Here is a 22,796-nt window from a genome sequence, read left to right as displayed (position 1 = left end):
GTAACACTCAAAATCTTGTTCGCGGGAACAACCACGGGAAGAAGATGTTTGATTTTCAGAATAAAAAAGTGTGTGGAAAATATTTTCACATTAATAAAGATTCTGACGATAACATGGCTTCCCTTAGTTTAGCATAAATATCACATCATCAAAGTGTAAATATGTTTTAAATGTTTAGTTTGACAGTAATGTGGAGGTGCTTTAAATATAAAGTGTATTTTTTATTTTCTCAAACTAAATTTGTCATTTTTATGTAAATAACTACTGATTTGTTAATACATAATAAAAAAAATCCAATTTATTTCTACTCACACATGCTGTCTATATTAAACAACGTACTCTTTATTTACTGTAATCAATGCTGCTACAGACTTGGACTTCCTTCTGAAATATTCATACAGTCTCTGCCTGACCGATAACAAAACGTGATAAATCCAACGTCGAAGCAAATAGAAATCTATCTCCGCCAGCCACAGTTTGGATTAACTGAAAAGTCAACGTAACTCTCGACTACAGAGTAAGTGTTTATTTTGAAAGTCTACACCGGAAGTACTACTTTATAACATGCAGTTATACTGCAAGTGAATTACAACTCAAACATCAACAGCGCTGATCTCCTGATTTTTGAAAACTCGGCGAGGGAACTGAAAGTATGAATAAAACTCGCTGAAATTGCTGTTAAAACTGCAACATTAATGCAGCGCTTAAATGAAGTGTTGTTCGTTTAATATTGTCTTGCTAATGTTACTCAGCGTAGAAGCTAGCTGAAATGTGACGAAGTTGTCTTTGTTGAGACTGACAGGCTGACTGAATTACTACGCTGAGTGAAAGTCGTGACGTTATCCGCTCTGTCCTCATTCAGACACATTTTTAATGCGTTTTGTTCTTTTTTATGTGCAGCAGGCATGTTTTCCCCCTGGTGGAAGTTTGGAAGAGACAGATTCACCGATGTGGACCTCTTCTCAGACGGCTCTGAGTCCGCTGCAGAGACGCTGTCCCAGGCCATCAGAGCTGCTGCCTCCCGGGAGCCGGATGCAGATGGCAGCGTGTTGTTTGGCCAGCTGAGGGGCACCGTGGTCGGGCTCAGATATTACACTGGTGTGGTGAGCATCGGTTCTTTAATCATTACATCTTTGTTACTCCTTCATGATATCTTTTGCATAGATGTGATAAAAGATTTCAGAAAAAGGCAGAATAATTCTAGTGGAAGAATGTAAACTTAAAATAATATTGGGCCATACCTGACCCATGTGGAACAGATTTAGAGTTTCCTGTGTCTGTTTTTACAGGGGCATTTCAATAGGTACTTGACCACATTAGTTAGTTGGAGTGTTGTCAAAATTTCCAAGAAGTTGTTTGTTAAATCAAAATTTGATTTGAAATAACATTAAAAACATTTTCATATGTTCTCAGGATTATGCAGTTAGATAAGAAAGGAAGAAGAAGAAAGTTGCAGAACAGGCTGTTTACCTCACCATACATACTTCCCATTAAAAATATGATCAACCTTTGCATTTAAAAAAAAATCTGGATCAGATCTCCAATTTTTTTTCTTTCTCTAGTGAAGAGAAAGTAAACGATTTTCTTAAACGCTTTGCTCTCCGGACAGGTGAACCGAGGGGAGATGGTGGGCTTAGTACGGGAGCCTCACAATCCGTACGACAAGAACGCGGTGATGGTCACTAACGTGTTGGGCAGACAGGTGGGACACATCAGGAAGGAGCTGGCTGCAGCCATGGCGCATGTTATGGACAACAGCTTGGCTAAAGTAGAGGGGTGAGTTGTGATTGGCAGAATAACTTTAGTCAAAGATGGTCAGTCGGTTTAAGCTGAATGTGCATGTCGTTGTCAGGGTGGTTTACTCAGGGACCAACAACAGCTTCTCCATGCCGGTCACGCTGTCGTTCTTGGGGAGCGAGGAGAACAGGGACGCCGTGGTGAAGCACATGGCGAGTCGAGGGTTCAGACTGGACGCGGACGGAGGCGGAGCCGCAGGTACACGCTCTCCTCTCGGTGATCTCGTCTTCTGTACGCTGACTTCTGGTGAGCGTCGTTGACCTGACCGCTTACAATTTCAGGCGCAAAGGGGAGATCTTTTGGCAGCCCGGCTTCCTCGTATTCCTTCAAGAAAGGCGTCACCATCCCACTGACTGCAGAGGAGGTGATGAAATTAGAGTTATACGCTTGACTGAAGCTTAAAGGGCAAGATCAGGAAAGATCCTGATACTCTGGAGTCGGGCGTTGTGTTTAGTTGTCATTTCTGCTGCCTGTTTCCAGTGGTATGAAACATTTATTTCAATAAAAGTGTGTTTTCAGTGTCAGAAAGCTCTGTTTGGATGCCATATTTGGCAGAATATATTGCTTTAAGTGTGGTGAATGCAAATTCTGCAAGCTAATAATATATCTGGCTTGTTGGATGGCCTTTCACTGCCCATTCTGTATGCGCATTTTAACTCTTCAGAGCCGTATATGTTTGATAATGAAGGAAACAAGCCAAGGAAATCCCTGTCAATCATAGCTGATATCACCATGGCAACATTCAGCAATAGTGGCGTTTCATATTTCTTTTTGTCTTCCAGTTAAAGAATGCCTTCGATAACTTATTTGAGGATTTGATGGAGAGCAAAGATGGGGAGAAAGAAGCAGCTGAGGTGAGTTGTGTTGTTGAAAGCTGCCCTGCACTGTTACATAAAATGGAGGATTATTGTTATATTCAGCAAAATCTGCTTCACTTTATGAATGTTGTATTCCTTGATTTTTTTTAAAAAGTTTTACATTTTTTCCTCTCTGCATGATTAACATCTGGATTAACATCTACAAAATGTTGCAAAGGTATCTTGCACCGATCGACCGGCCCAGATTTCTTTAGTTTTTGGTAACTGGCTGATACTTGCATGTGAAACCTAAATCTCAGGACACTTTGTTGCCGTCAACTCACCTTAAATATTACAGTTTTGTCAAATCAAAAGACAGCCGTGCTGTTTATTTTTGGTAAGAGGCTTAAAACACGTATGCAGATTATCCTGCTCTGCAAATTTAGTTTGTTTGTAATATGTGCAGCTAAAACAATTTTGCATTGGTTCTCCGGTATTGTTTAGTGCTTTTCAATAAAATACGATCGTCGTATTGGAGGTTAATCGTGACCTTATAACGAGTGACGGTGTCGGATATTAAAAAACAATCTGAAACGGCCCAAATCGGGTTTGGCAGGTCGGGCTTTTTAAAGATCGGTGATTGTTCAGAAAACTGTAACGGATGCAGTTAACTTGTTCTGACTTCACACAGGTGGATGTGATTTATCAGGTTTAGGCAACTTTTGATCTTAAGGGGATTCGAGTAAATGGGTCTGCGTGCAAAAAAAAACCAACAACAAAAAAAGAGAGAGAGGTACTGTGAGTTTGTCTGTGGACACATGGCTGGCTGTATGTGTCTGCAGTCTGTGGCCACGCCGCTGCTGCCTCACCAGAAGCAGGCGCTGTCCTGGATGTGCGCTCGGGAAAATAAAGACGCGCTGCCGCCGTTCTGGGAGAAGCGAGGCGACCTGTACTACAACAGCCTCACGTGTTTCTCCGCCAAAGAGATACCAGAGAGAGTTCGGGGGGGAATACTGGCTGATGACATGGGGCTGGTGAGCGACGAGGCCTAATGCACGTATGCATGATTTAATCCTCGTTCTAGGTGATTATTTTGTTCTGTTTCAGGGTAAAACTCTGACAACCATCGCACTGATCCTTACCAACTTCCACAAAGGGAAGCCCTTGCCTGTGGAGAGATGTGTAAGCTGCCACGTTGAATCGCCACCTCACTTTATTCAGGTAGAGTCAGTGATTATAACAGGTTTGCCTTTGTGTGTGCAGGTGGGGCCATTTTCACCTACCAAAGCTAAGAATAAGTCTCTGGAAGGCTTTAAACTGCAAGGTACTGGAAGGCGACTGGTCAGCTCTTTTACACCTAGAGGTAAATAAAACATAGAATGTTTTCATTTCAGGGAGCAGCAGTGCAGTTAATTCAGCAGGAGAAAGTTCCCACTGCTCCGCCACGTAAGCGTGCTTTTCCATTTGTTTTGTTAATTTCTGTTTCACTTTGTAGTTTCAGCTTTTTCGTTCGAACTCACCAGCGCGTAATTTTTCAGCTCCTGCTAACTCAGACTTTTTACAATGTGGTTCAGTCCAAAGGAGGACGTGATCGACGCAGCAGACGGGGTGCTGGAGGAAGATGAGCCTCAGAAAAGTAAGAACCAATTTACAATCTGGCCATTTTTCATCTAACTATGTGTATCCAGCTTTTCTGTTTTTTTCCCTTTCTTTTAATGGGTTTATTTTTTTCTTTCTTGCCCGTCCTTCATGCAGGCACCGGCAAAGAGAAGCACAAACCCACTAAGCGCAAACCCAGCAAAGGTTCAGGCTCCCTTAAATTTGCTAACAGCGACGAGGGCGGTTGATGAGGAAATCTGCAAGTCGGTGAATGTGGCATTCCTTTTATTTATTACCGTTTGCACAGAGGGGCCGGCGTTACTTGAAGACCTGGGCTTTGCTGCTGCCTTGAGTTGCACGATGTCGGAAACCAAGCCAAAGAAGAAGAAAGCAGCGGAGAAATGCAAACTTAAACAGAGTGAGTTCAACCTGTGGTGGTTGTTTCTGCCTCCTCCTCAACTCCGTGTTTGGATTCAGTCGAAAGAAAACGTGAAAGTTGTTATCGACGTTTGCCATTTTGTACACGCAGGTGTAGAGGTGTCTACCTCTGAGAGCACAGATGACTTATCAGCGAAGGCCACTCTCATCGTCTGTCCTCTCTCTGTGCTCAGCAACTGGCTGGTAAGAAAACACAACTTTCTATTTTCTGTTTGTTTGTTTTTTTGGGGGGGGGTTTACGCGTCATTAACAAGCTGCAGTGCATTTTGATGAGATTTCACCAACAGACCCATGCAGATTGGTACACAGTGATCAGGTTGAAGTAAAAGAATCCTAATCTGAAAACTGTGCTGTGCATTTATATTCAACCCCTGTTTGCTCTGACACCCTTAAAGAAAAATCCAGTTCAATCATCTGCAGGAGTCGCCTGCTTTGCCATGCTGTTGATTTGGATGTTTTGCACAGTGTTTTATTTCTCTGTGCAGGACCAGTTCGAGCAGCACCTCCGGTCCGATGTGAAGCCCAACGTCTACCTGTACTACGGTTCTGAGCGCAACAGGAGCAAGACCTTTCTGTCCTCTCAGGACGTGGTGATCACCACCTACAACGTCCTCTCGTCCGACTTTGGGGTGAGTTGGGACGGATCGATGTGAACCGTCAAAAACCATAAAATGCACAAAGAAAGGAAGAAAACTATTATTAAAGTGCTTAAAGTCTCAGAACTAAGGCTCAAGTGTAGGATTTGATTGGCCGATAGCAAACATCACGTTTCCTTTCAGAATACGAGTCCTTTACATGGGATCAACTGGCTGAGGGTGGTTCTGGACGAAGGGCACGTCATCAGAAACCCAAACGCACAGATGAGCAAGGCCGCGCTCGAACTGAAAGCTCAGAGACGCTGGATTCTTTCAGGTACGGTGACACCCAGACAGTCTGGAAATAAGAAAGAAATGCTAATATTTTTGCTACGATTGAAGGTTTTTGTAGCAGAACATGTTTGTTGTTTTATTTTGTTTTTTTTCCAGGCACTCCCATCCAGAACAGCGTGAAGGACTTGTGGATGCTGCTTGCCTTCCTGCGGCTGAAGCCCTTCCATGTGAGGGAGTGGTGGAACCGGGTCATCCAGAGGCCGGTCATACAAGGAGACCGAGCCGGCCTGCAGTGAGTGGCCACGTCAAAGCGCACCGGCGCACTTCTGCGAAAAATACACTAGAGGGAGCAGTTTAATCAGACGGATTCGAGTGGAAATGATTTTTGTGTCTTTTTCGGTTGTGATGCAGCAGTTTGCTGATTCTTGTTACGCAGGGTTGCTTCGTGTCTTAGAAAGGAAATTTGGTTTAAATAGTTTTCCATACGGTATGGAAAAGCATTTGTATTATCAGGCTTTTTTTTTGTTGTTGTATCTCACTATCTGCATGATAAATACCAGAATTTTGCAATGATTTTTTTTTTAAAGATACAAATACAAGTGAAATTTATGTCCACCAATCAGTCGGTCTGTTTTTCCTTTCATCTGTCCATCCCTCTGAATATCCTGCAGGTTTTTTATTTAAATCTCACGGTCACTGATTCTAAAATGTGCAGAAACCTTCTCCTAGCTCTAAAGCTTTACCACGTATTTCTCATTGTGCCGTCTCTACTCAGGGATGTGAAGGTGTTGATTATGTCTTCGTAGGAACCTCCAGACCCTGGTGAAGTGCATCACCCTGAGGCGGACCAAGAACAGCGAGGTAAACGGGCGCCGCCTGGTGTCGCTGCCCAAGAAGACGGTTTACGTGGAGCAGGTGGAGCTCAGCGCGCAGGAGAGGGAGGAGTACGAGTTGGCCCGCAACGAGGGGAGACGCACCATCGGCAGGTGATGACTCGGACGTGGAGCTGCGATTTGAAAACAGCAGGAAAATTAGCAAGGAGTAGCTTTTCATATGATGTTTAGCTGGGTAATAAAGTTGATTTGTCGTGTTCAGTCTACATCGCCTGCTATGTATTGGTATGTGTGTTGCATTTTGCAGATATGTAGCCGAAGGGTCCGTGTTGAAGAATTACGCCGACGTTCTCGCCATCTTGATGCGGCTGAGACAATACTGCTGCCACCCTGATCTGATCGGGAAAATCGCTGCAGATTTAGGTGAGCCAGAGAAACCCGAGTCAAACCTTTTGACTCAGGTTTCTGGAAACGCTCTGATTTGGGATTTTTATTTATTTATTTATTTCCCCCCCCCCCACCACGCAGCCTCCGCAGACACTCCAGGGGAGCTGCGGCAGCGGCTGGTGGAGAAAATGCGTCTGGTGTTGGCCAGCGGCTCGGACGAGGAATGCTCCGTGTGTCTGGACTCCATCCGAATGCCCATCATCACTCACTGCGCCCACGTTTACTGCCGGCCGTGCATCGCACAAGTCATCAGCAGCGAGCAGGTACTCGGCGTCAAGCGGTGAGAGGAAGGAGGAGAGGATTTCTTCTGGTAAACTAGACGCCAAATGTTTACTCGCATTTTTTTCTTTTTGTCTTGCTTGGTGGGATTTCACGACAGAATGCCCGGTGTCCTCTCTGTCGAAGCGAAATCAAGACCAGCGAGCTGGTGGAGTTTCCTCCAGAGGAGATGGAAGATGAGAAAAGCGTGGAGTCTGACAGGTGGAGGACGAGCTCGAAGGTAAGAGCGGTACATCGAGGCTGAAGGAGAGATTCTGGTTCTCTGCAGTATTCCCACACGGTCATAATTATGTCCATACTTTCTTTACGCTTACTTGAGTAATTTCTTAGACGGCTGCTTTTTACTTTTACTTGGTTAAAAATACGCTGAAGTAGTGCTACTCTTACTCGAGTAAAACTTTTGGCTACTCTGCCCACCTCTGAAGATATTTATAAGAAATAAGTAAGAAAACATCTAACAAACCTATAAAAGCAAAACTTTCATCGTCTCTCCTGGGTAAATGTAGGCGAGTGAATTTTTTATTTTAAACACCATTGTAGATACATCAGATAAGCAGATATCGACAGTTTCTGAAAAGTCGATGCGTTTCCTCCTCCGTGTCTGCAGGTTCAGGCGCTGATGGGAAACCTGCTCCGGATGCGGTCCGAGGACGTCGGCCTCAAGTGTCTGGTCGTCTCTCAGTTCACGCGCTTCCTCACCGTCCTTCAGACCCCGCTCAGGTAAACGCAGAGCACCCGTCACTCAGTTTACCGCCGAAGCAGGCTTTTCATTCGCTCTTCCCACCTCGCCAGAGAGCACGGTTTCAGCTTCGTCCGTCTGGACGGCACGATGAGCCAGAAGAAGAGAACTCAGATCATCCAGGAGTTTCAGAGCTCTGCGGCGGACAGCCCCAGAGTCATGCTTCTGTCGCTGAAGGCCGGAGGGGTGGGGCTGAACCTGACCGCGGCGTCTCGCGTTTTCCTCATGGATCCCGTAAGAGCACACCTCCTGCAGCAGACACATGGATTCAGACCTAGAAACGCCTCGTGCATTTTGATTTCAGTAAATCATTCTGAGAAAAGAAACAAAGAACGAGTTACAAAAGGCTGGTCATAAGACTGCAGTGTGACTTGTTTATCTAATAAATAAATGAAGTGAGGGTGATTTCTATCAGCATGGCTGGAGATCCAAACAGAGAAATCCAATCATAACAGGATATTTGCTCTTTCTTTTAATCTGCCGCCTTTGTCCGTTTCAGGCCTGGAACCCGGCTACCGAGGAGCAGTGCATTGATCGCTGCCACCGTTTAGGCCAGGAGAGAAACGTCGTCGTCACCAAGGTCAGAACTCCGTCAACGAATGGATGTTCGCGCAGCAGCGTCGCTGTGCTTTTCACTCCTTCGTTTAATTCTCGCTGCGCGCAAATAGATTTATTTAGCTGATTAGCGCGTCTGCTCCTGCAGTTCATTGTGAAGGACTCGGTGGAGGAGAACATGGTGAAGATCCAGAAGAAGAAGCAGGACTTGGTGGAGAAGGCGTTCGGCTCAGCCAGTACCGACAGGAAAACGTCTCGGATCGATGACATCAGAGCTCTGTTGGAGGTGTAGACGCCCGTCAGCCAGCAGAGGGCGCCGACGCTCGTTTCTTCTGCCATTACTTGTTTACGTTTAACACGTCCAGGTAAAGAGCATTTGATCTGGATGTGTGATTTGCATAAAACTGCAGTGAAAACGGAAGAGCTTAAGTTCATACCTTGTTTTGCTAAAAGAGATGAAATGCATTTCTGTGGTATGAGGTTTATGCTTGAGCTGAATTAACAAAATTCACCAGTTGTCGCGATGATTGGATGTAATCCAGCTTTGCAATACAACATTCAATTTCTTGCCGCATAGCTTTCTGAAAATAAAAATAAGAAAATAAAAAAGTATTTGTACTGGTAGTGCTTCGAATTACACTTTTGGTTGTCAATATTTAGCTGCATCCTTCCAAGAGAAACTTAATTTTGCAGAAAGCTACTACTTGAGGAGGAAATGCTGGAGACTAAAACCTGTCCAAGTAAAAAAAAAAAGTGATTCAAACTGAAACCAGGCAAGCAGAATATCTGTAGGTGAAAGTGGATCAGAACCGAAGGTTCCACCTTAAGCTCTGAGGTCGTCTCTTCCTGATGTTGAACATCGTTAATTCATAAGTCATTGCTTCTAATAGTATAGGAAGCTAAGAAGATTATCCTTCTTAGCCTCTATTAATACAAATCTATTAATGAGATAATTGCCTCAGAGTCATTTTACATTTTTATCAGTGGCAAATGTATTAAAGTCTTCAGATTCAAATTTAGCACGTTTTTACATCAAGACTTGATTTGAATCCCAGAATACAAATGGACATTTTAAATAGAGGAGCTGCACAGATTTCCTCCAAGGAATTTAAAAAGCTGGAAAAAAAAACATTTCACATTTATACTGCATTGCTAATTTTTAGAACTAGAAGGTGTCATAACTTTTACTTCCGATACGATACAGATATTGCAGGTTTGAGTATCAGCCGATACAATATCAGCATAAATCATATATATTCACCTTCCTAAAATAAAATCACTTTTTGCCCAAAGTGATTTTTTAAAAATCTAAATAACTATTTGGCAAAAAATAAATAGGTCATTATTTTAGGACAATGTTACATGTTGTGTGGAATATTAGAAAAGGCTTGATCCAGGGGTCAAGCAGATAATAGTGAACAACAATAGGTATGACAACTGATTAATTAATAGCCATCTTAGCATTATTAACAAAGGTTATGTGAATATTAACGCCGTAATTTATTACATATTTAAAGCAGGTTCTTAAATTTCCTTAAGCACAAAGACCCTCAGTGGGAAACGTCAATAAAAACAGAAGAAAGGCAGGATATTTTTTCCACAGGTTTATTTCTTGTTTTAAAGGTGAACAGTTAACAGCTGCATCAAAAGATGTTTCAACAGCAATCATCCACTTCCACACCCCTCTGAGCTGCTTTCGGACTTACTATCGCCTCCAACGCGTTTCCTTTTGGGAGTGTGTGCAATGGACGGAGGAGTGAATCATCAGGTTGCGCTTTGACCAGCAGGCAGGTGGAAGTAAAGTGGCTGTCGACAGCAGGGTGGGAGGGGGGGAACGGGAGGATGGATTCACAGAAATGTGTCACTAGCAGCAGTTACAGTAAGAGAGGTTTTGTAAACGGTGAGCAGGCAATAAGGCAGCTGGTTACACTACAGACAGGAAGTGATGAAACGCCGGGCACGGCCACGAACACCAAAACGATTCCAATGGAGACGGACATGCGGAGCACGGAAACGTACGTATAAACCTCTACGCCACCTGGGTGGAAGCACTTTTTATTTTAAAATCACAGACCCGCTCGTCAGCTCTGTGCCATGCAAGTACAAGAAGATACACCAGATGATACACGGCTGGAGTTACAGGGAGCTGGTGAGTGTCAGAGGCACAGACAGAGACGCTGCCGCTCTACGCACTCCTGAGGTGAACACCGTCGTGTTAAAGTCATGGCTGAGGGAAGAAGGGAACGAGCCTGTTGCATATGTGCTTTGGAGTCTAGGCAGAGACTTATTGCAAGTATAGTAAAGAGCTGAGGAGGTGAATGCTTTTCTTTATTGAGCCAAATGCTCAATTTTGCACTCTTGTGGCAGAGATCTGGGAATCATTCACGTACGAGGAGGAGGAGGAGGAGGAACGGTGCATCCAAAGAAAACGGCTGCACAAAGCGGAGAACCCAACAGTTTAGACCAACGAAATGAGCAAAACAAAATAATCCAACACAGGTTTGGAAATTAGAAATCCACACTACAACAAAAAAATTTTTTTGGCAATGAACAGATTTGCGCGAAGATTTTACACACTTCAGGTGCAGCAGGTGTCACCACCTGCTCATTGGTGCCTTTGGGTTGAGCCTGAAAGGCCGTTTTCCTGAACCTCAGCGCGACCCAACAATTGGCAAAAGTGAATTGGGGGTAAAAAAAAAAAAAAGAAATGCGGTCAATTTTACAACATTTGAGGGGTGTGTTTAGCCTCGTTTTACTCGTGAAGCACATTTAAATTATTCTACCATTCACAGTGCTTAGATTTAACATATACGATTAACCGTTTCTACTCATTCTACACTGGATGCTGGCAACTACTTCACTCCCTAAATGTCTAGATTTTAGTAAGATTATGCTCCCCAAATCATGTCAAACTGTTTAAAGGGGGGGGAAAAAACAACTAAGTTTTATATTGGAGTGCATGGAAGATCTGCCAAACAAACCCTACCAAGACAGAAGAATGAAAGCCACCCACAACCCCCCCATGTTTGGCTGAGCCGTGCTGCATCCCTCCCATCCCCCCTCCCCTCCTAATCCCAGAGCTCGAACCGGTGTCCGTCACACTCCATCAGACGCGCGCTACTTGAGGAAAGAGTTGAGTTTTTGTTCGATGTTTGAGAAGGAATCGTCGCCCAAGTAGTCGATCTGGCCCGCTTCCCAGCGCTGCTTCCTCTCCTCTGACGAAACCCTCTGGGAGGGAGGAGGAGGGAACTGGTGCTGCTCTCTCGCGTCTTGGTGAAGTTCGCCCTGAAATGCAGACAAAGCGAGAGCGAGTTGTTTAAAGGAAACCTGACTAATACTTTAAAAGGAGTGTTTTCTCTGCCGCTTTGCTTTCCCTCAGCACAACTTTCCCCCTCCTGCTTCTGGCTGCTCCTCAGATTATGAAGATATTTGAGCCTAAACACAGAAAATAAATGATCCAAGCATTCAAAGCATTTTAGACATTTGGCTCAAATTGTCTCGTCTTTTCCAATTAAACTAAATACAACAAACACGTTCCATATGAAGCTTAATCTAATAAAATATAATTTAAAAAAGATTGAGTTAAAATAAAAAGTTTGAGAGAAAGAAAAATGAGTAAAACAATGACTTTGATATGATATTGTGATCAGTTCATAACAGCTCATCTAATTACAGTTTTAGTTTCCAAATTTTTCATAACACAAAAGTCTTTGACCTCCAGTAAATTAGCAGAAGCTCATAACGGCGGTTTCTTCAGATAATCTGCCTTGTCCCATTAGAGATGGGAAATAAAATGTATGTTTAGATGCATCTTTATGAAGAAATTAATTATTCTAAATTGATTTACAAATATCAAAACCATCTCCACGCCCACCATTTGCTGTGGGGAAAAAAAAAAAATCCAACATCAGGACCTTCAAAATAAAGTGACACCAGGGCTTCCTCATAACTCGGAAAATGTTGAGAACGGCAAAGTTCATCGCTGCTTTCGCTGCAAACGAAAAAATCCCCACATTCTAGAGAAAGATTTGAAGTTTGCCACCAAAACGAGGCGTCATCTTGCTTCATGGGTGCTGCGGATTTTCTGGTGTGTGGCAACTGGTTGCAAGAGCAGCGACTGAGTCACATAGGAGCAAATATGACTGACCTGTTAGAGAATGTAGCAGAGGAACGGCAGATCATGAAGACAGATTTAGCTTTAGCTGCTGAGGTGAGGGGTCGTTGTGCACCATGTGGGGTCAAAAATCCATCTATATTCAAATCTGAGCCTTCTGTTTTGTAAACAAACTGTGACGTGACTCCCATCAAGAACCATGGGACAAAACAGGTCACCATGTGTTAATAAAATGGCATCTTAGTGGTGCGTCAAGAAGTCGGCTGGTGGCCCGATTGGGCCAAAATTCCAGTATGTTAGCAATGTAAACAGAGCTACTCACTATATAAAAGTATAAACCCTCATGATTTTGTTTTAATCTATTAGCAACACTCCACACCCAGTGTGACATCACCTCTGCTCTTAATATGAATGACCCTCATGACAGAGGCTGGGAACAAAAATATTTTGACCCCATTTTAGACACAGTTTTGAAAGATAAAAGCTTTATAAAAAAAAAGGTTAAAATATATAAATCAGCAACAGAATTTGATCGCTGAGCTTTCGTTCCGTTGTGTTGCCTTCATGGTTACATCAATTAAATTTTAACCATGGTCCAAAAAAAATTAAAAACATTTTCTTGCCGCTAAACAATTGCAAAAGGACGAATAATTAAATAAAAAAATGTCAAAGGAAGCCAACATGACATTGAAAATACCTGCTTGACGTACTATATAGAAAACATTTCTTCCCTGAGAAAGTGCAGAGTCACTTTCTTCCTCTGGTCGCCTGTATGAACTTGTCTAGTCTGACACAATCGGGCCCAGCTCCAGACGAACAGAAAAAGCTCTGGGTTTTGGCAGTGCCCCTTCATGTGACTGGCAACTATTTCACTACAGGGCCATTGCCACACACCGCCTGGAAACTTCCTACCTCCCCTGCTGAGCACTGAGCAGAGCAACACCAGCAGCAACAAACAAAGCTGAGGAATGTGGGCTTAATTTATTCTGCTCATGCTTTTTTTTTTCTTAATTCAACTACATTTACTGCCACACTTTTATAAAAATGCAGCCTTAAAGGAAGCATGAGGAAAAAACGGCATCCAGTAATTTGAGGGTTTCGACATGAGACGATTTTGTAACGTGCTACAACAAATTTGATACATGACACATTTATAGGCATCTGTATCATTGCTTCATTCCAAGCACACACACACACACACCGCGGCCCCACCCGACACCGTTCTGTTTCTCGTTCACACCGACACGGCGGGCACGTACAGGGCTGCTCTGGTTCACGAAGCCGCTGCTGAACGGGGCGTCGCCGTACGCCTTCTGCATTAGCGGCAGGACGGAGGCGGCGTACAGCTGCCACCACTGGAGCAGGTAGTTCGGGTGCATCTGGCACGGGTCAGGGGAGACGGAGTGACCTCTGACCTCGCCTCTCTGGGCGTCGTAGGAGTAGTTCCACGGCTTCACTTTGCCCAGGAAGTGCACCACCTTCGCGTCGTGGCCGTACCTGTTCACGATCACAAAGGAAAAGACGACGTGTCGGTCGTTAGCGAACATTACGCTGTGATGCAGTTTGCCAAGTTGCAAACTTGATTTTCAAATGTGCACAAAAATGCGCTTGCTTGTTTCTCTAAAAGCCATAAGCTGGCAATGCCATTTTACATTTGCTTACATTCTTAAAATCCAGAAAATAATCAGAAAATTGAGTTACATTTGACCTTTTTTCTTTGTCTTTTTTTAAATATTACAAACAAATATTACTTAATACCCAATGTCGCGTTTTATCTTTACCAACACTTTATCTATGAACAAGTCCGATTCTTGGTTTGTTTACTGTTAATGAAAGCAAGATACTCTTAAAGTCCAAGTATAGAAATAACCAAAAATGGCCAAACCTGCTATGTTTATTTTCAGAGATCACAAAAAGCACAGTCCATTAACCTATTCACTTTGATAACCAAATCTGTTGATATTTGACCAACAAAAATATTACAGTACAGATAAAACTAAGCTAACTTCCTGCGTTTGACCCGCCTCGTTCGGTCACAGCCGCCACATCGTCATATTTTATCTTCTACAGAGCCTCTAAGGTGAGCAGGTTAATAACGTCACGGTACTTTCACCATTTATAAATATCCAGTTATCAGCAAACTACAGCACAGTCCAGACACGTTTGAGTTGTCATGGTTACAGTTATTTTTAGTGGGGGCTGCCATATTCTTCGCTCTGCATGTGTCCAGATTGCCTCCACGTGGGGATAACTTGCAAGGTTTAGCAGCCGTTCTGATCACTTCTGACGCCAGCAGAAACAAAACGACCAAACTTTCTTTTACAAGGTCAAGTGGAAAAGACGAGAATCATTTTGTGTCCAGTTTACGCAACGATCCCAGAGTTCCGTTAAGTAAAACGTAGTTAATGTTTGCTGTAAAACAAACAGTTTTAGTGATAATTTTACCGCCTGCCTCTAATCTCTTACAGTATTTTTTTTTTTTAGCCAGAGCAAAGATTAGCCATTAAAGCTGCTGGGGCAGAAATAATATTCACGATGCAGAAGAGTGGACTTGGCTCAACAGGTCCACATTTAGGACCGTATCAGACGGTACTTCACAATAAGGATTCTCATGAGGAAGCTGCAGAAAAGGGACGGCCTTTGTTTGGAGTTCCACATAACCTCATGTAATTAAAACCCAAACCACAGACTCACAGCTATGCATGAAGAGCTGAACTGAACTGACCTCGGCCAGGCTTAAAATCTCCAAACAAGAAGTGCAGTTTCACAGCAAGATCTCCAGAAAGAGTTAATTATATTTACATAAAATAAAAACTGAAGCCAGGACTCATGCTGCTTCTTGATAAAATACTTTTACTCTGCTTCAGACTATAGTCCTTTGTGCATACCACTTTGTTTTTTCACATTGCAGCCACAAACTTGAAGGCGTTTTATTGTGATTTTACTCAACAGATCAGACGTTTCCGTTAGTAGGTTCAACACACTCAAGTTTTATAGTTTTATAGTGTTCTTCTGCTAATGGCCGCATGACGCAATTCAGGCGCATTGACGGCGAATCTTAATGTTGCAGTACACCTGCCTTCAAGGACTATTATTTTATTTTATTTTTTTTAACAAGTGCAGTTGAGAAACCAAAGCAGAAATTCATTGCAAAGTGGAAGCAATAGAACAGGCGATTCTCAAGTTTTCTTATTTGCACAAATCTGATAAGCGTGGCATCAAAACGTCAAGAGTACACTTCAGTTTTAGTTGTGCAACCCATATAGTGGTTTCTCAAAAAGTAACATTTTGGCCTCATCTGACCCGATCTCCCTCTTCCACTTTTGAGTGGCCCCCTCCTACATGGATCGTGGCAAAACGAAAACAATGTTTTTCCTGCCCATCACACTTTCTCAAAGTCTACATTGTCAGCAGATTCTCTGACCAAAGACTGAAATCTTCACGGCTCCTGCAGGTCGAGGGTGTAAAACAGTTTTGCGAGACACACTTGGTCTCAGTGTGTGTGTAGCTGAACCGTGTAGGAGTGAGTACTGACTGCTTGAAAGCTGGCAGGTAGGAGTAGATGGCAATGCTGCTGAGGTTGTAGATAAACGGGAGGTGCTTGGAAATGTCCGCCGTCGCCCAGGTGTTGAAGTAGCTGTTGAGAACGCCCTGATCTCCACCTGCAGACACACCAAACCCAGAAGCGCTCCGATTTATACTCACACGGTTGTGCACAAGAGTCGGAGCACAGAGCATGTTGTGCATGAATTATTAGCAGCACAGATATACATTCTGTACATTCCCCATATACTGGCCGTCATGTAAAAATAGAAGCGGAAAAAAGAAGCGCCGTCAACACATCCGCCATTCTGTCAGAGGCGACATTCACTGAACATGTCGGGTGGGAATTGTCTCACACATTAAGCGCTAATGTTTGCAGTTTCATTTAGACTGTGGGCTCATTTCTTCAGCTTTCAAAGAATATCGCATTATCTTTTCATATCTAAGACATTTCTGCAGAGGACTAAAAAAAAAAAAAGTCCTGTAAAGTTTCTGCAAACCCAATGAGGCAATGTTTACTTTCCCATACGTTGCTGCAAAACTGCAGTGACAGGTGAGCGCTCTTTAGAACAAAGATTTCTCCCCTCTTACAGGGTTGAATAACCATCGTCCACAAAGAGTTTTCCTCAGCAAACAAGAGTATTTTATTATCCATATCTGGTGATTTTCTCTAGAGCCAACAGTTGAATACAGCAAGCACAAGGAAGCCCGTCGCCTTACCCTGCAGGCCGCTGGCACCGTTTTACGTTTGGCGAGTTCTGGTCCAGTAAGGATTTCCAATTCTGGATGTTTAGTTAGCGACCATTTTAGGATAAGGAATGGCAGACAAATCCAAAAATAAAAACAGAGTTTGAATATCTGATAGGAGTTTGTGGCCAAATAATCACTTTGGTTTAAATAAGTGCACTGAAACGTGTGTTAAATTTTCAATTTAGTACACAATTTACATGTTGAAACAATATATATCTAAACTGACTTAGAGTATTAGTGGAATGACAGACCGTATCTTCAGAACAACATTTTGAGATCTTCATTAATGTTCCGAGAAGAACACACACTTATTAAATTGAGACTTTTAGCCGTTTCTATCCACTACAGTTTGAACAGTACCAATAAGAAGCATTGGATTTAAAACTAAAAATAACTCTATTAAGTGAAGAATAAGTTCTGGTACTGTGACAAAATATCTTGGCATCTGCTTCCTTCCAAACACTCACCATCAAAGCTGCCTTTTTCAGCGCAGAACTTAAGCAGCTCTTCGTGCTTCTCCTTGGACGGCCTGAAGACAAAAACCCCGGAGTTGAAACAGTCTGGCCAACCAGGATCTGGAGCTGCAGACAACTCTTCCCTCTCAAAAAGTTCATCTATGTTGGACAGCACCTGCAGATACCAACAACAGAACATAATTTTAAAAAAAACCCTCTTTAAATGTGTTTAATAAAATGACATTTCAAGAACAGTGGAAGTCTTAAGAAGAAAACGCATATAAATCACCTTAAGCTTTAAACGTCTTATTTTTCTTACCAGTGTGTCGGCGTCCATGAACACACATTTGCTGTACTGCACGAGGGTCCAGCAGTGCAGTTTGGTGATCGTTACGCCCAAGTCTGGCCGCTTCATCAGAGCCAGATTAGCTGCGTCGCACGAATCCATGACGTCCACCATGATCACCTCATCAAAAACTGAGTGCAGCGCATCCCTGAAGCACAAGCAAAGGGAATCATGTCAATATGTATGTTGGAGAAAAAGCAGACTGTGGTGCCGTCTGTTACCTGCAAGGCTCAGCAACATGAGGTCCTATGAGTACCACCAGTTTCCGGGTCGTGCTGTGGTTCCGCAACGACTGGCCAAGAACCATTGCTCCCTTGGCGTAGTTGTCGTTTGTGGCCAATGTCACAAAAGCTTGGTCTGCTTCGGGGGGAAAAAAAATAAAATAAAATGAGATCAGTTCAAGTTCTGCCAACTTGCCCGGAACGATAATTTTTCAAAGTCACTCCATCTTGATGCCTAAATGCATCGAGTTCCCATGGAGCTATTGGGCCATTTGCCAGTTGTGCTAACAAGCAACAGATGTACCTAATAAAATTTGCAGTGAAAGAGTAGCATTACACAACAACACTGTCATTTTAAATCATCAGAGCAGCAAGTTCAGAACGGTAAAGTGATGGATTAACCATTAAGCATGCATATTAAACCATATTTAAACTATACAGTTTTTTAAAAAAATTCCAAAATACTTATTGTACTTTGTATCAACAGAGAAGCAAGTAAATCAGCTGCTTCCCTCCCTGGGAATAATCCAATATACATTTTAGTCTTTTATCCTCACTCTAAAGACAAATCAGCTCCTTAACACTGATGTTATGTTTTTAATCAGTATTTAATGAGTTAACATTTCATCCTACAAACACCAACGGGGGGTATTCTGTGTTGCTGCTGGAGTTAAAGCTGTCCTGAAGCCAGCAGGCGGGGGATCATCAAGATGAATGCTTCTGTTGATGGGGACTTTTGAGAAACCCGATCCGTGCGGCTGTGTCGCACGGTTGCTAAGGTCCGATCCGAGGAACTATAAATCGACTATCAAAAGGCCAGAGTGTAAGAGCGGGAAACAAGCAGGAAGCATGTGCTGCACTCCCACAGCGTTATCTGTGCCTACAGTGAAACTCCTGACCCAGTAAGAACTTAAAGCTGGTGAAAAAGCTTAATACACCCTTAATTTAAACTGGGTTTATAATTCAGTTTGATCAAGTAATGGATGCTTAAAACTACTTTAACACACATAAGATATTTAATCATAATAGTTTCAGGGCTGTGCAGCACTTTAACATGCTAGTAGTAAAATTATACTCCACAGGATGTTGATAGGTCTGATGGGGAAAAAAAAACATTGAAGCCACACTCTGCTGCACGTCCACACCAAAGCAATCACATCAAGTTTATTTAAAAATACCATTAAACAGGAAGTTACTGATTCTCGCTTCAGAAATAAAAGCACGCAAATAACACCTAGAGGCGTTTCAGGTGGAGCTAAGAGGTAAACCAGGTTGCATTTTGAAATCAGGATCGTTGAACCGAACAACCTCTATTCTCACCACCAGAAACGTTACAACTTGAGAGATGACATTTTGTCTCCAATTTGTGGTTCCTGATTGAAGAATTTACACAAACCGCGCATGATAAGAATTGAAACCGACTCCCCGATGCTGCATGTTGCAGTCAAATTAGTGGCGAGGCCCAAGAGAAAGGGATTGTTAAGGCACATCCAGACGCTCGACTTGATGGCACTGTGGGAAGTTTTTGAACTTGGCAAAGCCTTCCTTCTCTGAATAGGTGCAGCGAAACATCAATCTGCAATTGTTTCCTTCGTCTACAAGAAGTGGCCTGCAGGTGTACAGGCGCCAGGTTGAGGCAACAGTTTTTATATTTGTCTGATTGACAGTAAATATGGAGCCACGGGGAGTTAAGCTGACTCATGTTTTCAAAGTGAAATACTCAGCTTTTGGTGAAACGTTCTTCCACGTTCGCCAAAGGTTAATTTATACAAGGTGGTTTGTGCAGCTTTGAAGAAGCTTGATACGAAGCATTTCAAAATTTATTTCAATCGTGGGGTGGCATGAGAGTTTTTTGGTATTTACTTTGAGCAAAACGAAAAATTTGAAAGGTATACTTTCACAAAAATATAAAACACATATCACCCAACCATCTCCTAAGATAACATGACTATTGCAAATATGCATTTTTATTATTATTATTATTATTATTATTATTGTAAAATACAGATGTACTTCAAACCAGGGGTGTCCAACTCCGGTCCCCTGTCTAAAATTATTTCAAATGCAGCCTTGATTTATGAGGCAATACTCTGAGAATGTCAAACTATGTAATAACACTGTGGCCTTGTGTAAATCAAAGCAGCAAAGGAAGTGTTTTAAGGAGAAGCGAGATGGTTAATTCATTGTGCTTTAAACAATGACTGTCAGTGTTTTATCATACTGGGATTTTTTTTTGGTCATCCAAACACCGCAAAATGGTTTCTTTGTTGGAGCCATCTGATAGGCAGTGCTAAGCAACATGTGCTGAAAGAGCATCGCTGAGTTATGGAGGAAACCCTGGAAAAATACTATGAAAAGTACAAACTAGTTCTTGATTTTAGTGGGGATTCACAGTCAATAGTCCAGAGTCTCAGTGGTTTGAGTTCTCCATTTTATTTTATTTTTTGCAAACACTGAATGGTTATTCTAATTGTTTCCAAAGAAAACTTAAGACTATGTCTAGAGAGGACGTTTGTGTAGACAAGCAGTGTCTACACAACCCTCCACTCCAGCAATGTCGGACATAACAGCAAACTTTGCAGGAATAGTTTTGTGTTATGAAGTAGAAATACGTTCCACTGTAAGTGTGTAGAAATGCAAGTAGATTCTCAAATGTGTTGTGCTTTGGGTTCACAATTTTATTTTGCATCTAGTAATAAACAATGTTTCAGAAATCCTGTATTTATCTGAACAAGACCTATACACCTTGAACTTGATCTGTAATTTAGTGTAAATGTGAAATATTTTGTGCTCCTTAGAGCAAATCTGAAGATCAAATTTGATTATTGTACATGTGTTTTGTCTTTGTTTTTTTTTTTAATTAGTGTAAAAATCTGTTGAGAAAAGCATTTCAGCAAGCTGTTCATAACATAAAACTTTCCAAACCGGATGTGCTGCCTGCGAGCGAATCTAACTTGACTTTGGTCCAAATCGTTGCAGCAACTCATCGATTTCAAGCATCAAAAAATCTTTAGGAGGATCTAAAAAATTTTTTTACGACATTATCAATCGAAACGAAACGCTTCGTCGACGCCCTCGCGAGAGGAGCCGGGAGAGCAGCAGCAGGTGTTTTCCATGACGCTTCCTAAATTCGCGATATTTCAGGGGTTAAAAAAAAAAAAAAAAAAAAAGGACAGCGCAGTTCGCGCAGCTCCGGTCCGGCCCGGAGAGAAGCCGAGGTCCGGATGCGATGTTCCGCGCAAGAGAGCATCCCGAGCCGCGCGTCGTCTTACCCGACATGGTGCGCTGAGGAGAGTCCACCGGGGAGTCGGTGGTCGGGACGGGGCGGACGGCGGGTTTGCACTGCGAAGGGCAAAGGAGCAGCAGCTGAGAGCAGTCAAACACAGGAATTAAGCCCCACATTTTCCGGCCCATGTGACCGCTGACATCTGCCACGCCCCCTGCGTTTGTTTCTTTCAGCGTAAGACCGTAATTAATTTTAGAATGCAGGCATGAAACGAATAGCGTCTCGCTAATATATCCCGATAATATCAGAAAAATATATATATATATTAATTTGAGTAACTCTGTGACTCGGTTAGACGCAGTTTGATTTATTTTGAAGTGGATTATCACTTTCAGCTAATGATTACTCAATATTCGGTTTCAGACAGTTCATCTGTTACATAAGGCTAATGCATATAAAAAGGGATTGATAATATATACGTGTTAGATTGTTACCATGTGATTGCTTACAAAACCGTCAAGAAGGTTGCTGCATGTTTACATTCATTGTACTCGGGCATATTTATGGAAAGTTGAGTGGAAGAAAAAAGTTTGGGAGGGGGAACAAAAGGTACCAAAGCCACATTGATATTCGCAATGTTGAGATTATTATTAAGTAAAGCCAAATGTAATAAGGGAGTTGACAGAAGGAGTTGACCACACATACACACACAACCAGGAAAATGTTTTCTTGCTGAAATAAACAGCTTAAAAACATCTCTTTGTGTACTGACTTAATATACTTGACCTTTACTTTTTTTAAGAAATGAAAATCAATTATTTTCCAATACTGTTCTGTTTTGTTGAGCTTGTAGAAATACAATTAAAATTGGCCATTATTGCTAAAGGCAATAATGAACTAAAGGCACTAAGGCACTAAAATATGGCCCAGAAATTTAACAATTTAAAAATATACATACAAGTATTGGAAGGTCATTTAAACTCCATGCATAAAATCTGAAGTAACTCCAAACTGGCAGACAAAACGGAGGGATCGGACGGGGATGAGAACCAGGATTACTGAGAGATGTGATTAGGAATGGCTGCAGGCTAATTGGAAATAAGTGGCAGGTGGTGACATGGACAGAAGCTGAGAGACTTACGACACAAAATGAAACGCAAAACCTCAACCAAGAACAGGGCAACCAATCCCTTTTATTGCTTCTATTTTGAAGCAAAAGTAGTGTTTTAATATGCACGTTATTGTTTTAAATTGATTTAAAATATCACAATCTGCTCTACATATAACAGTTCTGCATTCAGGACTTATTCCAGGTTGGATTTTGCTTTAGTCATATATCAAGCTCTTTTTAAAAAATAACAAATACCTTGGATTATTCCTTTCACAGAAAAGGGACAAAAAGTTTCCACTTTGTCAGCAGATCATTTGTTCGTGTCTCAGCAGCGCCTCTCAGTGGTTGTGTGTCCACATTGCAGCTGGACGAGAACCTCAACCACTCAAACGCAACCTGTTTAGTCTTTTTCATTCAGGTTTAATGAATTGAAAGGGGATGTTTAACATTCTTGTTTTAACATGAGTCGTGATGATGTGCTTGATGTAACTCTACCATCAGCTTTGTGAAATCGCAAACGTCACCAGTGTTGTACTTTTGTAGCACTGCCTCCTGAAGGTGATTTATTCAATGCACAAATGTTAAACCAATCTTTGCGGGCTGCAGTCTGGAGGACACTGGCCACTGAGAACTTGAGTTTGACTCCCCTGATCTAAGAAATTGGGTTGCTTTGGAGA

General features: G+C 42.4%; 2 protein-coding genes across 4 annotated transcripts; one reads left to right on the top strand and one right to left on the bottom strand.

The window, feature by feature from the left end:
• Positions 1 to 569: 569 nt before the first annotated feature.
• Positions 570 to 8,774, top strand: hltf (helicase-like transcription factor). Of its 2 annotated transcripts, XM_014980047.2 has the most exons (25): positions 570 to 650; positions 901 to 1,103; positions 1,610 to 1,776; positions 1,853 to 1,995; positions 2,079 to 2,161; positions 2,580 to 2,651; positions 3,437 to 3,628; positions 3,702 to 3,776; positions 3,858 to 3,918; positions 3,989 to 4,040; positions 4,169 to 4,230; positions 4,350 to 4,397; positions 4,501 to 4,611; positions 4,723 to 4,814; positions 5,117 to 5,260; positions 5,411 to 5,543; positions 5,657 to 5,792; positions 6,307 to 6,486; positions 6,641 to 6,756; positions 6,862 to 7,043; positions 7,160 to 7,279; positions 7,667 to 7,779; positions 7,852 to 8,032; positions 8,298 to 8,378; positions 8,502 to 8,774. In XM_014980047.2, the coding sequence occupies exons 2-25, from the start codon at positions 906 to 908 to the stop codon at positions 8,643 to 8,645; spliced, it is 2,886 nt and encodes a 961-aa protein (XP_014835533.2). In that variant the 5' UTR covers positions 570 to 650; positions 901 to 905; the 3' UTR covers positions 8,646 to 8,774. The 2 variants fall into 2 exon arrangements, 1 of the variants encoding a protein (XP_014835533.2); XR_015761919.1 differs by lacking the exons at positions 8,298 to 8,378; positions 8,502 to 8,774 and having other exon boundaries at positions 6,862 to 7,060; positions 7,852 to 7,990.
• A 1,397-nt stretch (positions 8,775 to 10,171) lies between these two features.
• Positions 10,172 to 21,258, bottom strand: LOC106913747 (glycogenin-1-like). 2 transcript variants are annotated; one of them, XM_014980244.2, is made up of 7 exons: positions 21,055 to 21,258; positions 17,783 to 17,921; positions 17,535 to 17,709; positions 17,228 to 17,390; positions 16,003 to 16,129; positions 13,727 to 13,964; positions 10,172 to 11,638 (listed from the first exon to the last, which is right to left on the bottom strand). In XM_014980244.2, the coding sequence occupies exons 1-7, from the start codon at positions 21,194 to 21,196 to the stop codon at positions 11,471 to 11,473; spliced, it is 1,152 nt and encodes a 383-aa protein (XP_014835730.2). In that variant the 5' UTR covers positions 21,197 to 21,258; the 3' UTR covers positions 10,172 to 11,470. The 2 variants fall into 2 exon arrangements, with proteins under 2 accessions (XP_014835730.2, XP_014835762.2); XM_014980276.2 differs by having other exon boundaries at positions 17,783 to 17,918; positions 21,055 to 21,252.
• Between the last annotated feature and the right edge of the window lie 1,538 nt (positions 21,259 to 22,796).

The sequence above is a fragment of the Poecilia mexicana genome, unplaced genomic scaffold, assembly GCF_051168715.1.
Source record: "Poecilia mexicana isolate PSO_F unplaced genomic scaffold, ASM5116871v1 scaffold_22, whole genome shotgun sequence".
Lineage (NCBI taxonomy): Eukaryota > Metazoa > Chordata > Actinopteri > Cyprinodontiformes > Poeciliidae > Poecilia > Poecilia mexicana.
This window is presented reverse-complemented; position numbering and strand designations above follow the sequence as displayed.

Coding starts and splice junctions, on each gene's coding strand:
- hltf (XM_014980047.2), top strand. CDS start 906: ATGTTTTCCCCCTGGTGGAAGTTTGGAAGAGACAGATTCACCGATGTG. Junction 3,777..3,857: donor CCTTGCCTGTGGAGAGATGT/GTAAGCTGCCAC, acceptor TTGTGTGTGCAG/GTGGGGCCATTTTCACCTAC. Junction 6,487..6,640: donor GGGAGACGCACCATCGGCAG/GTGATGACTCGG, acceptor TGCATTTTGCAG/ATATGTAGCCGAAGGGTCCG.
- LOC106913747 (XM_014980244.2), bottom strand. CDS start 21,196: ATGGGCCGGAAAATGTGGGGCTTAATTCCTGTGTTTGACTGCTCTCAG. Junction 17,710..17,782: donor CATGTTGCTGAGCCTTGCAG/GTAACAGACGGC, acceptor CTTGTGCTTCAG/GGATGCGCTGCACTCAGTTT. Junction 17,391..17,534: donor TCATGGACGCCGACACACTG/GTAAGAAAAATA, acceptor TGGTATCTGCAG/GTGCTGTCCAACATAGATGA.